Source organism: Aspergillus homomorphus (genome assembly GCF_003184865.1).
Source record: "Aspergillus homomorphus CBS 101889 unplaced genomic scaffold BO97scaffold_3, whole genome shotgun sequence".
NCBI lineage: Eukaryota > Fungi > Ascomycota > Eurotiomycetes > Eurotiales > Aspergillaceae > Aspergillus > Aspergillus homomorphus.
Window position 1 is genome coordinate 134,234 of NW_020291889.1, and position 14,438 is coordinate 148,671.

General features: G+C 49.6%; 3 protein-coding genes across 3 annotated transcripts; 2 read left to right on the plus strand and 1 right to left on the minus strand.

Annotated features, from left to right (window-relative positions):
* Window positions 1–117: 117 nt before the first annotated feature.
* On the minus strand, window positions 118–2,265 carry BO97DRAFT_129131 (uncharacterized protein). The gene has a single exon (XM_025690034.1). The coding sequence runs from the start codon at window positions 2,123–2,125 to the stop codon at window positions 185–187; it is 1,941 nt and encodes a 646-aa protein (XP_025555413.1). The 5' UTR covers window positions 2,126–2,265; the 3' UTR covers window positions 118–184.
* Window positions 2,266–2,853: 588 nt separating this feature from the next.
* Window positions 2,854–4,323, plus strand: BO97DRAFT_382563 (putative pyruvate dehydrogenase E1 component alpha subunit; the record flags this gene model as incomplete). Its single annotated transcript, XM_025693307.1, has 4 exons — window positions 2,854–3,026; window positions 3,092–3,225; window positions 3,297–3,751; window positions 3,824–4,323. The coding sequence occupies exons 1-4, from the start codon at window positions 2,919–2,921 to the stop codon at window positions 4,321–4,323; spliced, it is 1,197 nt and encodes a 398-aa protein (XP_025555414.1). The 5' UTR covers window positions 2,854–2,918.
* Window positions 4,324–4,464: 141 nt separating this feature from the next.
* BO97DRAFT_360971 (TAM domain methyltransferase) lies at window positions 4,465–14,028 on the plus strand. Its single transcript, XM_025692386.1, has 6 exons — window positions 4,465–4,590; window positions 4,699–4,804; window positions 4,890–4,992; window positions 12,696–12,775; window positions 12,836–12,997; window positions 13,080–14,028. Exons 1-6 carry the CDS (start codon window positions 4,525–4,527, stop codon window positions 13,763–13,765), a joined length of 1,203 nt encoding a protein of 400 aa, XP_025555415.1. The 5' UTR covers window positions 4,465–4,524; the 3' UTR covers window positions 13,766–14,028.
* Window positions 14,029–14,438: the final 410 nt, after the last annotated feature.

A 14,438-nucleotide genomic window follows, 5' to 3' on the forward strand; every position in this document is an offset into this window, starting at 1 on the left:
GGGTCAGTCAGTCAATCGGCGGTTCCGTTCCCGGGGTTACAACGGCCCGACCGCCCCCACGTCTACACACAATGCGATAAGAAGAGGCATGAAGGCAGTGTTTGATGTATTAAATTTGCTCGTCATTCATATATTCATAGCATTATATATAATATCTCTGTCTTGGAATTGCATTCGTCAAGAGTTACGATCCCTGCTGTGAGCTGTAAGGCTCACCAATACTGTCCTGGCTGTCCAGTAAAAACATCGGCATGGGAATGCTTTCCATCACGCTTGATGTAAGTAGGTCACTCTTCCTGAATATACCCCGAGGGCCTGAATCATCTTGACCCTGGGACCGAGTTCGATGCCTGTCTGCTGGCTGAGATGACTCGACCTGCACTATATCACGGGAAGCAAGACGCTGGGCAGGTGTCCGAAAGCTGGCCCTTCCGCCATCGTCCTGTCGGACAATGGGCGAAGATTCTGGAACAATCTCTGTGGATTTGTGCGGATCATGATCCAGCCCGTTGGTATCAGATGCATTACTCATGCGTTTGGGCGTTCTGGAAGATGACTCTGTCAATGACATAGTAGCAATGCTTTCATCGTTGAGGTCGTCCGGGAAGAGTTCCGCTAGTCTTTGAGTATTTAGGTTTGGCACTGGTCCGAGAGGAAATTGAGTCGCTGGCTGTATCCTCTGGTAGTATATTGATGCATCCGAAGTAGGGTTGTCATCCAGAAGCGGCTGCTCTAACTCCTCTTCCATCTCAGGAGCAGTGACCGGAGGAAGAGCTTGGGAACTCTCTTCCGAGGCATCCTCATGCTCGAGATTGACTGCACCGGGATCATAATGCGGTACTCTTCTTTTTCGAAGTGTCTCCATGGGATTCGGCAAATCAGTTTCCAGATCGCCGTAGTCTGTGTCCGTATCTGTCTCCGCATCTGTCTCATATACCACAGTTCTCTGCGTAGTTGGGACATGTTCACTAATTGCATGCGGCTCATCATGCTTTTCCGACTTCAAGTGTTCAGATAACTGCGCAATCCCTGTTCCCTCACATACAGTATTGCACGGTAACGGAGAGTCTGGAACCACGGTAGAGGGAAGGGTTTCATTAGAATCTGGAATTTCACGCATCGGACTCTGAGATGCTTCCCCCTTGATCCGTCGTAGAAAAGGGGACTCCTGCTTGATACACCGACCTGGAATGTCGTCCGCATCGTGCTTTTGCGGAGTACGTGTGGCGGTACGGAATTGTGACGATGTGATGACTGCGAGACTCGAGCTTTGAGGAGACTGGGATGACGGTATCTCACGCTCCCGCTTTGCTCGGGGGGTCACAGATCCCGGGTCCAAGGGCTCCTCGGTGTCCAGCTTAACCTTTGTATCAGCCGTCATGCTCAGTTTCCGTTTCTTGCCACCGCTTGAGGCCTCTTGATCAGAGAAGTGGTCAGGTTGCAAGGCGAAAGTATCAGAAACGTGCCGATTTGCCTGCTTCCTATCGCTCTTTTTCGGAGTGGTATAAGTATATTCCAACTTCACCTCATCGTCTGGCTCTATCTTCAGATAGCGTCGCACATAGTCCATCTGCGTCAGAGTCTTGTTCCCCTTTTTCGCATCCTTGTCCAGCTTGTGGCTCTTGACGCCAGTGCCAATTTTCCTGCGCTTCGGCTTCGTGTCGACTTCGCGCTGGCGAGGAGTCTTGAATTGCTTGCTCGATGCATCGCTCGGATTTTGTTCGAACCTGACGCCACGGGCTCGACGAGACTGGCGGCCAGAGGGTAGCCGGAGATCGCCATCGTTGTTGGAATCGTCATCGAGGTCTATCACTTCTCGGCCATTCCGCTGACCCGGCTGCGGCTGCTTTCCATCGAGATACTGAAGGCTTTCGTCCGATCGAGATGGCTGTGGTGTGGGCGTCACAAAGTCGATCTGTGTAAGAGTGGTCTGGTCTAGTGTGCTAGGTAAAGGTTTTCTCTTATACAACCTTTCAGAAAGCGAGGAAGACGATGAGAGGTCACATTTGAGCTGCCCATTTGCTGCGTTTGCTGTTGTTGAAAGGCGTGCGCCTGAAGTGGGCTTGTCCGGCGTTTGGAAGGATGAGCTGTGACTGGCAGAAACAGTGTTCTCCCCTTGTTTCATCGCAAATGGGAACGGTAAGAACTGTTTGGAGGTTCACAGTGAGCCATAGGAGAGGATGCGACTGAGATTAACTGGACTAGGCAGTCGATAGTGGGTGACGCCTGGTTAAGATGAATGACTGAAAGCCCTGTCCAGGTACGTCGGCGGGTTGCTAAATTGATTTCCCGTTTGAGGCAAATCGCGTCAACGCGTCGGACCCGTCCTTGGGGTGTGTGGTCTGTGCGCCCGCTAATGCCGAGGCGTTCAATTCATCCTCCTTCATAGCTCCTGCTCAATGATGAATCGATTCCATTCTGACTCGTCATCAAATCTGTACTTTATTCTGAAAGTCATTCGTCTCTGTATCTCAAATCGTGACTATTATGCAAAGAGACAAACCCTGAAACGGTTTCCCTTCTGGGAGCTTGGTTAATCTTCCTGGTGGTGTCTGCTTTCAATGTATAAAGGCGAGTCTGGGGAACGCTCGAAACAGGCCCAAGGATTTCCAAGTATAAACCAAGGATCAGCCAGTATCAGATGCCTGGAGCATACTTCCATTGACCTCAATTGACCAGATATTCGATGTAACAATGCAGTTCCAGTACGATGTATGAGTAAGCCTTATCTGACGTTGCGTCAGAGATACGTTAATCAAACTATAATGATCGATCCCAGACTATCGAGAAGACTTAAGTGAGGGAGTCCGACCACGCTGGTCGACAAACTTTAGTCATAGCTCAAACCTAGCACTCTAATTTCCTACTACCAACTGTAGTGAAAGATCTAGACCTGTGGAATCTCTACTTTAGCGACAATGCTGTCGGGATCCTTGAAGGTCAAGACGACTGTCCCGTGGACGCGGTTATTCTACCCCGGCCGCCGATGCATGGCGCACGTCGCCGATATCACAGACATACCAACTGTAAGTGAAGCAAAGGGCGGAGCCCTTCTTCACTTACCATTGCTGACAGTATGTTATGCCTTTAGGAAGACGACAAGCCATTCAACGTCCCCATCCCGGAAGAAAGCTATGAGACCTACAACCTCGAACCACCCCCACTTACTCTGGAAACGACGAAAGGACAGCTTAAGCAATTATACCATGACTTGTTCATGATAAGGTCAGACCCCCTTCGCTTCTACACAATCTATCCATAACCAGTTCTGGGCCTGTTTAACATGTCCCCCGCAGGCGCATGGAACTGGCAGCCGACAAATTGTATAAAGAGGGGAAGGTCCGTGGCTTCTGTCATTTATCCATTGGCCAGGAAGCAGTTGCAGTAGGGGTTGAACATGGAATCTCCAGAGACGACAAGCTCATTACAGCGTACCGCTCCCACGGAACCACCCTGATGCGTGGCGCTACCGTCAAGTCTATCCTTGGCGAACTCTTAGGACGTCAAGATGGCATCTCCCACGGAAGAGGGGGCTCTATCCACATGTTTCGGAAAAACTTCTTTGGGGGAAATGGTATTGTAGGATCGCATGTTCCAGTTGGGGCAGGAATTGCGTTTGCTCAGCAGTATAACAACAATGACAGTGTGACGGTTGACATCTTCGGCGACGGAGCGGCGAATCAGGGACAAGTCCATGAGGCCTATAACATGGCTAAATTATGGAACTTGCCTATCATTTTCTGCTGCGAGAGTAAGTTACCCCTTAAATTGCTTCCTATAGCAAACCCCGATGCGGACGTGGTGCTGAAAGCCTTCCTCTCAGACAACAGGTATGGCATGGGCACCTCCGCGGAAAGGTCATCCGCAATGACCGAGTACTATAAGCGCGGCCAGTACATCCCCGGCCTGCGCATCGACGGAATGAATGTCCTAGCTGTTCTCGCTGCGATGCGACACGGGAAATCATTCGTCCACGCCGGCAACGGACCGCTGCTGTTCGAATTCCAGACATACAGATATGCCGGGCATTCGGTGTCTGATCCAGGCACAACATATCGGTCCCGAGAGGAGATTCAAAGCGAGCGCGATCATGACCCCATCGCCGTTCTCAAAGATAAATTGATTGCCTGGAGCGTCGTCTCGGAAGAGGAAGCGAAGGCGATGGAGAAGGAAGTTCGCAGCAAGGTCGACCGCGAGGCGGAAGAGGCCAATCATATGCCTATCCCGGAGCCAAGGTTGGACGTGCTGTTCCAAGATATCTATGTCCCTGGAAGCGAACCGCCGCAACAGCGGGGCAGAACCGTCGACGAGACATGCTACTAGAGTAGTCGAAGCCACTGAAGGATGGATTACGGAAAGCGGGTGTCTCCTCATAGTGAATTCATAACATGTGATTTCTCCCCGCAAGTAGGATATATCAGAGCGCAGGAATCCTCCCACGTTTGTAGATACTAGCAAAACACACCAACCTAGTTTCCAAATCCCAGACAATCAGCTAGTACTACGATCCAAGCATCGCCGAAAATGGTTTTCCACAACCCACCCATGGCTACCCCGGAGTACTGCACTGCAGACTTCTCACTTATCCCTGTACGTCCAGTCTACACCCTTAAGAAATCTCGAGACTGGCCCTCGACACTCCAGATCTATACACTCCAAAAAAGCATACCAGTAACTGACAACTTGAACGGGAAACAGATTGGTTCAAAAGACGTATCCTTCTCCAAACAAGTCGCCGATATCCAGCGTCTGATCCAGAACACCGGCCTCAAGTCCCAGATGCACGCCACTGGCACCACCGTGGGTGAGTAATACTCCCTCCCTTCAATCATGCATTAATCCTTCGCCAAGCATAGAAAACAGAGCTAATTATCAATGCCCGCTGGTAGAAGGAACATGGGACCAGGTTGCGCAGACCATCGGATGCGCTCATACCTTGGTGCACAACGAAGGGGTGGGCAGGATCCAAACGGATATCCGCATTGCTACGAGGTATGTGTGACTCCACTACCGATGGAATGGACCTATCGTCTTCGAGTAAGAAAAGGTTTGAGTGTTGATGTCTGGCGTGTGCAGGACCGATAAGGTGCAGCCGATGGAGGAGAGTATCTCGTCGGTGCAGAGAGTTTTGTCTACTTAACTGTGATGTTGATGGGGTCTGGGATTCGAAAAGTTGATGGATTCGATCGACGATGGGCAGGTGACTTTTATAGCGTTTCAAGATGATGTAGTACCTTAGTAGTTTTGGTAATGACATGATTTTGTTTGGTGTTGTGATTGGACAAATTTGATGATCGTATGTTATTGTAGTTGCGTTGTGTGAAGTTGTTGCTACAGAGCTGGAAACCTAGATATCCCTCTGGCAAGACATTGACCAAGATATCTCTCTCACAAACTTGATCTAGGATCAATAAGCAGACGTCGACCAGCTATGCAGTTAGCCACTAGCATCTTGTCAATCAGTCATACTATTAGTCAAGTAGGCTAAAGCTCTGTTACCTTGCCATAGAAAATATATCACAATATGATATGATGATAAGCTCATAGAATGGTGGCACAAATGATTAGAGTAAGACAAACGTCGTGGAAAATCCTGCTTCATAACAAAAGTACAAACTGCGGTAGATTGCAAGCCAGACTACCCTAACAGGTCACATTGTGCCATTGCCCAGACCTGAATATAACTATAATGTCTCATGATCAATCCTAGCAGCCCAAACAAGAGCGACCGCAAAAGAGCCACATCCCCACACCTCCGCACAAAATCCGCCGGCGATCTGCACCAAGTATTCGACGTCACAATAGACAAGAAGGTCGCAGGCGCTACTACCATGTGGCATTGGAAATGTTTCAAGAGGCTGCAGCTAATATATTCCGGAGGTGATCAGCCAATCGACCCCGTGGTCTGGACGTGGAGGGGTGGCGACGGGGATGAAGAAAGCGATGTAGTTGATTGCCCTTTCGAGTCACTTACAGGAGAGATACAAGGGCTGCAGCTCGGTTGCAGGTTAGCTCGGTGGCATAGTAGGGGAAATGGTCTAAATGAAGAAATGAACTGTGTCCTTGCTCGGGTTGAGTCGGGATAGGTTTTGTCCTCCGGAATGTTTATTGACATGGGATGAGGGACTCAGAGAGTACAAGTCGCGTCTGATGTAGGGGTTAGTGTCCTTCACTCTTGTGATCGTTCAATCAGCGTTGATCGACCTCGGGACACTCTGGCATTGTTGAATGTCGTGGGAACGTGGAAAGCATGAACCCTTGTTTCAGGTGAAGCGGGCGTCGCATGCGCAGTATAGGAGAAAGTAGCTATATCTTGCTTTCCAGATCAGTAGGTGAATGGCAACTGACTGAGAGGGAATCTTCTAGCGAGCAAGGCTGTGAGAAAAGTTATGATAAGATCCCACTACGAAAGGCGCAAAGAATCATGTGAGTTGCCTGCTATTTTACAGCAAGTCTTCCAGAGGAGACATGATTGCAATAGCCGGATCCAAGGTAGTAGATACGGCAACGGTGTGAGGGAGGGTTGGAAAGTGACTCCATATGATTTCAGTGACATAAACGGTATTGCGTGGTTACAGTACGTCAAACGTACATGGTTTATCAAACATCCCCTACCGATAGGTAAACAGCTACACAAAAAGAAAAGAAACCATCCTCAGGGCTCTGTGAAGGCCCGGCATTATGGTAGACACCGATCACCTGGCCGGTCTAGCAGGCATCCCTTCTCGGGAGATTTAGGCAACCCTGGTCTCAGTGGAAGCCTAAATAGATGTCTCTGCCTCGGTGCCTGTTAACTGCACCCATCCCTGCAAATACACGCATACACAGCAGATACACGCTTATTTCTTTGTTTGTCAGCAGTATCACCCCGACCGGTTATGCCTGACATGGGCAAACAGGGCCCTTTCGTGCGGAGGGAAAGTGATGAGGTAGGACAGCAGCATGGGGGCTCACATGATTCGTGCGAAGATGCTTCAGTGCACCACGAATATGAATTTGGAAGCACTAAGGAGTTGACTCTTGGCATACTGCTCTTTGTTCCCCCCTCCCATTGTTCTTATGAGGCTCGACAATCTTCCCCAATCAGGACAGAAGTGCGTAAACCTCCCCGACGGCAGCCACTATTTGTCGGGTCTTTCGCAGACGGGACTCCGTACATGTTCTCAGCACATTCGAATGAAATTGGTTGCTTATCTTGGAATTTTCGCATTGGCGTTCCCTCGTGTAGAACACTTCAAGACGCCTCCACCGAATCCTCAAGGGTGCAGAGTCAATTGGTACTCTCACCAACCGAAATGTCTACTGCCAGATGGACTTCCAAACGGCCTCCGTGCAGGAATAAGACATGCTGAGTGATGCTGACGGAGCTGGGGCCTGGAGACCTAGATGGATATTAGTCGGCGAAGCGTCGGAAATGAGGCAAGATGGAGCTACAAACCGAGTCAATCTACCCTTGGTAGGGAAAGAGGATCTCTTCGAGCGGCTTTTCCCCAACGGAGAGGAAGTCTATAGGCTGGAACAGCGGTTGTGAACATGGGGTGCTGGTGGAAGATCATCTAAATTTTCCCTTAGTGTCCCATTTTTATCTGGAACCGGCCCCATTCCCCCTCTGCTCGAATAGCATCGGGCAGGAACAACGAGCCGAGCTCTATCTAACCATACTTAGACCCACGCGCTATCACCTCTCACTCGGGCCTTGGGGCAATTATAGGGATGGCGGAGAAGTTCATTGGCGAAGACAGGCCAAGAGGCAGGGATCTGGGGGCCGTTGCAGTGACTTTTCCTTCTCTGATGGCTATGCTCATCATGGTGCAGTAGCTCCAGCCACCTGCTATACTGTTCTAAGCCTTAGTGAGGGCAGTGGTAACCTTTTTACGGCGGAAAGTTGGCGAACTGAAGGCTGTCTGGGAAGCATTCAAATCCCGAAGGTCTCTCATACAGGAGATTATGGCCATGCTCCTTTCCTCACTTCATTTTGCTCCTGTCTTAGTGCTTTGCTAAAACCCCCTCTCTCTTTCCATTGTGCCCTTCTCTGCCTACCAACGACACATATATCCTTCCGGTTCCGTTTCATTGTCATATCGCTTCTGTGGCCAGCCTGTGCGCAAGCAGTATATATGCCATACTGGAAGCTGACTTAGCATGCCTTATAGGGATTAGACATGAAATAAATAGAAGCCCCTCGAAGCAAGGTGACATCTGGTCTCCGTGATTCATGGTTCTCGATTTAACTTCGCCTAAGCTCGCTCCGATGGGGTCGCCGACTAGATTGCCTTCACAGGACTGGTGTTGACAGTTGTCACTTACGTGACCCCACCATCCAAATACGAGTCAATGCACATGAATTAGACAGTTTTCCGAAAAGCAGGGCAGAGTAATGTGTTAAACACGCTAGGAAATTCTAGAATTGACAGTCTCGGCCGGTTTCCTCCTGCTCCTCATTGAGCACAACCAAAATGAGGCATTCACCATGAACCATTATCTACTAGCTTAGAGCTGGCATGTAATATAATGTCTGTCCCCCGCTTATTTGCAGCTTGATGATGATGATGATGATCGGAGAGGGACACTCTCCGAATCGGGAAGTACCTACCTAGGGCCGGGCCCAGGATCGCGGTAGTCATCCTGACCCGGTTCCAATAGACCACCCACAAACTCCCGGAGCTTAGATACTCGCACTAAACAGCATCAAGTGTCTGAGCATTGCGTAGGGTTGTTGGGGTCCGGACAGAATAAATACATAAATGACGTTTCCCTCACATACTCCTCCTTTTGATAAACCACCATCATGGCCAATTGTGCCATACTAGTCTCAGAGGCACACTGACGCTAGACTGTAGAAAAGGCAGCAAATCATGGATTCTGATTTGCAGATCGGCAAAATCATGGTCTAGACTAGATCTTGGTATCGAAAAATGCTTGACCAGCCATAGCGATGCTGTGGTAACGAGGGACGAAAAGTCCGAAGGTTGTACTTCGTGGTTCGTCTGCTCGGATCCGGAAGCGGAAATAGATCGACCTCGATGATCCACCACTCTTTTACAGTGACTCAAGTAAATCAGCTATGCTACAAGCTCTCTCTTGGCAGCAACAAGGTCATGAATGGGATGGGAATGCACAACGGCCATCGTATCATCAGCAGGCTAACCAGAATTCCCCAAGATTCATGGTCAACAGCAACAGCCTCCCCAAAACCCAAGACGTCAACGTGGACTGCAACAAGTGACCTGGGGTCTTTCTGCATTGTGATTACCGTACTAAGCGTTTCCTTGTATGCATGATTACATACCTTAATGTTTTCCTCTCATCCGCTCTCTTCTCTGTCGGCTGTCCGAAAAACTGGATCGCCGCCCCGCAGATGCAAACTGCATGCGGTGGAAATGCACCGTGTCCGCCTTGAACATCGTCGAAGAATCCGGAAAGAAAGACCAAGATGGAAGTAACTCAAATTACATGCGACTGTCATACGATAGGGGCTTTCATCACTAATTTAGGCATGAAAGCCGGCCGAGACAAGCCCGGTAGTATCTGGTCACGTACAAGTACAACCACGGGTTTACCAAAGGATCGATCCAAAGGATACTCCGTACAGTGTCACGTCTCCCAGATTGTACATACACGTGCGTATTCTATTCTGTCAATTCTTGCTACTTTGCAGTCGGTTGTGCCGAGCGCCAGAGCATCGACAAGCAGGTCCCATGGGAACCGGTCAAGGGCAAGGGCAAACGACGATTAGCTTTCGCTTCCAGATGCGGGAGCTTCCCGGCATAACCGCAAGTGGAGTTTGACCATTGGATTTGAAATAGTGGAGGCATCCAACACGGAGCTGTCGAGGCCACTCGAAGGACGCGATGCTTGCAATTCCACCGGAGTGGGTGGGTCAATCCAGGATCCGACAGACTGGATGCGGCGGTAATCCCGTGCTTCCTATCCATTTCGGCCACCGTACTGTAAGAGGGAGGGAGTGTCGTCGGAAAGCTCATATTCAAGATCAAAATTTCCCATGGAGACCTTTGGGAAGGGGAGCCGAAGAGATTTGCGGACACGGGAGCGTAGGTCGCAAGGCTAGTCGCTTCATTCTTTTGCTCTCGCTTTCGTCCTTGACGGGCCTAAGCCTGTAGTCAAACGTTTCTCATCTATTAAACTTTGATCGCGTCTCTGGAAAGAGAAAAAAAATACGCAGAGGCGTCTTACGAGGAATCATGCAGACTGCATGCGCAACAATCCAACAGGTTAGGAAACAGTACCACCCCCCTCTCGACTCAGCCCAGTCGGATCATGTGGGAGCCATTCATGGATGGGACTTTCCAGCCGTGTGGCACCAACAGCCATTGGATCCCAGGTCCTTTTTTCTGAAGATCACTCACAAACTTACCTCCCTGTCCCCTCGATCCTCCCACAAAGTTCAAACAGCTGAGTATCTCCCCTTGGAGTGAGTACCTGGTGCTACCGTTATTATGATCTCGTGTGGGAATTGTCATTTAGTGTTGTGCTAAGACCACGAACCATAACCAATTGCTCAAATGAATCAAGTCTGTGTTATGCTTAAGTATATCTTCCAAGATGCGCTGCTGGATCGGATTCTAGCTGGACGGTGGATTAGCCCCCCTAATCTCTTTCCTTGTTCTGATTAGCGACTCTAATCTATCATGTACCGACCCCTCCTCCAGTAGCAGGTAACATTACCACTCATACCTATTGCAAGACGCACCCGACAGCATGGGACGCCCGTGCTTTTTTAGTTCGATGTCTCTTACCGGCTACCTAGTGCTTGAGTCCCGATGCGTAGCGCAATAAAAATAAGAATTGGTGATAAGACATGCCACATATGAGGTATGCCAGGCAAGAAAAGAAAAGATTAACGAAATCTAGAGCAGATGGGGGATTCGATAGGTATGAACTATTTCTTTCGAGCATCCCCTTCTCTTTACCCCTCTTTGCTACTACTGGTACTAAGTAATTCGCACACTCCCTAGCAATTGTCCGCGCAAACTCTACCATGGCATGATCCTGGTATTAGGCGACGTCGGGTCCGAGCCAAGGGTACGATGAGGTCTATATCGGTTCCAAAGATCAGGGGTCCCCTGCAACGAGCTTGGGTCTTTGGGATTGTTCTTAGCAACCTCGGTCTGTTATGATCTCTCAAGGCAGGGGAGTTTTTCACCCCCTCTTTCTTTCTCCCGAGACTCAATGTCTTTCCTGGGATCCACTCTCTATCACTCTGTCTTGCTTCAGACTGAGCGGAGAAATAGCTTTTTTATTGTTTTATTGTTTTCTTTTCCCTTCAAGGTTGTGTTTTGTTGCCCCCCACCTTATCCCATGATTACATAAAGGGTGAGAAGGGGGATTTCCGGACGAGTAGACAATTAGACTTGCCGAGTGCGGACGAAAGTACGTATGTCTGTCGTACCTCTCGCCTCACAAGGTAGCTTTGACGGAGCACGGAGTACTAAATTAGGTTAGGATTTTGAGGGGGGATTTATGGATTTTTGAACAAAATAAGAAAATCAAGGTTGGCAAGTCTTAATGGGGCTTTGATTGCATCCGTCTGGGATTATTGCTGGGCTTGATTTTCCCGCCGCCCGAACCGCCCACTTGGTTCGCAGCGCCGCAGCGGTACTGTAATAACGCCCCGTCTTCCGGGGACTTCCAGAGCACTGGTTTGTCAAGCAAGTCATTCCGGCAGAGAAGATATTAACCTTCTGCTAGAAGCAGTGTGTATATTCACTGAGGTTTAATATTATCGATATTATTATTCTCTCTTTTTCTCCCTCCCTCCCCAATCAAAAAAAGTCTCCATCCCATCAGCATTCAGCAACTATCCTGTCAAATTAAGTTAAACATTGGAAGATGAATCCTTCCCCTCCTCTTCTGCTAAAGTCAAACTTAATCCAGCCTGCCGGGACAGTTCAGGATCCAGGAGAAGAGGAAAACACTGCCGATGTCTCTCCTCAGTTTCGCTACCTACAATAGGGGAGAAGGCTGTGGCTACCACCTAGTACCCAGTCAACCTAAATTAGAGTAACTTAAATACTGCCCAGTAGTTCTCTAGATCTGGTCAAGGTCCCTAGATCCCAACTTCCAATTCCAAGCCCCCATATCGGTACAACAACGGACAATTCGTAATCCCTCCCTCGCCGTCCTTCACCATATCGGTGCCCATTTTCTTTCTGTAATAGACTTTCCGGGTAGACACTGGAGTGGAAGACGTGATCTTCATTACTCCTCATCTTGATCTTATATCACTTGGAACCATTTATCGAGCCCGAGGCTTGAGTGCTACTACTATCGCTCTACTACGTCTACTACTATTGAGTCCACCCCCACTCGAGACGTGGCGCAAAAAAGCCTTGTTACCTGAGTCTGCCAGTACCATGGCCGGTGCGAGATCGGCTGTAAGCATCTCCTCCCTCAATCTCTAAGAGGGAAAGCCCTAACTACCTCGTTTTACTGTTGCTGTTGTTGTCCTTATTGTTGCTGTTCGCCTTGACACACCACCTGCTTTTCGTCAAATCGCCACCTGCACTTAGCCCGCCCCCAATCGACACCATTTGAAATTCACTAACAAACAATGGCACAGGGATTGAATCATGAGGAGTAAGTCCCACCTTACTCTATAACACCCCATGGCAGCTGGGCTGGAATTGTCAAATCCGGCTCTACTTCTGGTCTTATACTGGTATTGACTATGGCAGCGAGACGCAGTCATTGACGGCAAGCGTAACGGACTATCCGATGGAACATGGAAGACGGTACCACAAATATCATGAAGGCTGTACGTTCGCAGATGAGCCAGCTTCATTCGACGCGGATACCGTCTAACGACATCTCCCAGCATACTTGTACCCGAACGATGAGCAGGAACTGGATCGCATGGATATGCAACACCACATGATCAAGCTAGTCAACCACGGGCGCTTGTTCCTTGCTCCTGTCCGACGCCCTAAACGGATCCTCGACATTGGGACCGGGTCTGGGATATGGCCTATCGAGATGGGTAAGAAGCTTCCCTACAGCTCCCCTGCTTACCTGTCACCCAGTCACTCACTGTTGCCATCTTTCTTTTTTCCGTCGGTTAGCGTCCGAATTTCCAGAGGCCGAGATCACAGGAACCGACCTTTCCCCTGTTCAACCGATTGAAGTTCCTGAGAATGTCCACTTCCTCGTCGATGATGCCACGGAGGAGGACTGGCTGTGGGACCCGAATCACTTCGACTTCATCCACATGGGGCATCTGATCGGGTCTCTACCGTCGTACAAGGACCTGTTGAAGAAAGTACACAAGCACCTCAAGCCGGGTGGGTACGTGGAATGCCACGAGTTCGACTCCAGACCGAAGTGCGACGACGGTACCATGCCTCCTGAAGACCCCGACAAGTTCAGCGATTACGCCCTCCAAGATCTAATGGATCTGCACCAACGCTCCGGCCAAGTCTCAGATCCGCCCCGACAGTTCCGAGTGGCCCATCGTCTCGCGCGCTGGATGAGAGAAATCGGCTTCGAAGACGTGCAGGAACATCGCTCGATGGTGCCCGTGAATCCCTGGTCCTCTGATCCGCATCTACGGAAGATCGGTGCCTGGAGCGAGACAAACCTGTTGGAGGCTGTCGCGGGATGGTCCTACAAGCCCCTCGGCCTGCTCGGGTGGTCGAAGCCAGAGATTGAGGTCTTCCTCGTCGATGTTCGGAAGAGCATTCAAAATCGCAACGTCCATGCCTACTTCGAATTCTATACCGTGACAGGCCGGAAACCACTCACTGGATGAGCCGTTTTGTCTGCTTCTTTCGACTCGCCTTTATGAGCTTGTACTTGCTCGCACAAGTAATTTCTCGTCACATATTTCTTTTCTTTCTTTGCTTTTTTTTTCAGTTGCTTGTATTGGCTAGCGTTGGGCTAGTGTTGGCATAAGATACCATCTGGGCAGGGTGTCCGGTGCATTGGGAGGCGTGTTTGGTCGATCACTTCTTGAACAGATGCAGACATCTGGTTGTCATGCATTCATCTACAAAAAGGGCATTGCTCAGTGTCATACATCACAAAAAACAAAACTGTGCCCATGGTAGAAGTCTATGCTTGGGTGGTTCAACCTAAGTAGTCTCGATGTGAACGATCCATACCTGACCAACTTGCTTTGAAGCAGACGCATGACAACTGCATACCCTGGTCAAGATCCTGTAAGAGCCCAAGCAACAGAATTCTCCCCATGGGAGAAAACAAAGCGTACCAACTTCGGGTTGAGTCCTGCTCGTTCAACTCCATAAGTAAATAACTAAAGGGCGAATGCAATGACTAAGAACCAACGAATGAGGGCGCAAGAATCGGTGCTTACTCATCCGCCGAGCTTCAATCTCCGGCCCTCCTCCGAACGGTGCTCTCATCACTATCAAATCCCGCGCGCCCGAGATCTGAAATTATCAGCAGGAAAGGGTCAAGCAAGA

Excerpts from the sequence above, each read along its gene's own strand:
- BO97DRAFT_129131 (XM_025690034.1), bottom strand. The coding sequence starts at position 2,125 with ATGAAACAAGGGGAGAACACTGTTTCTGCCAGTCACAGCTCATCCTTC.
- BO97DRAFT_360971 (XM_025692386.1), top strand. The coding sequence starts at position 4,525 with ATGGTTTTCCACAACCCACCCATGGCTACCCCGGAGTACTGCACTGCA. Across the intron at positions 12,776-12,835 it reads CCACAAATATCATGAAGGCT|CATACTTGTACCCGAACGAT; the intron begins GTACGTTCGCAG and ends GACATCTCCCAG. Across the intron at positions 12,998-13,079 it reads GATATGGCCTATCGAGATGG|CGTCCGAATTTCCAGAGGCC; the intron begins GTAAGAAGCTTC and ends TCCGTCGGTTAG.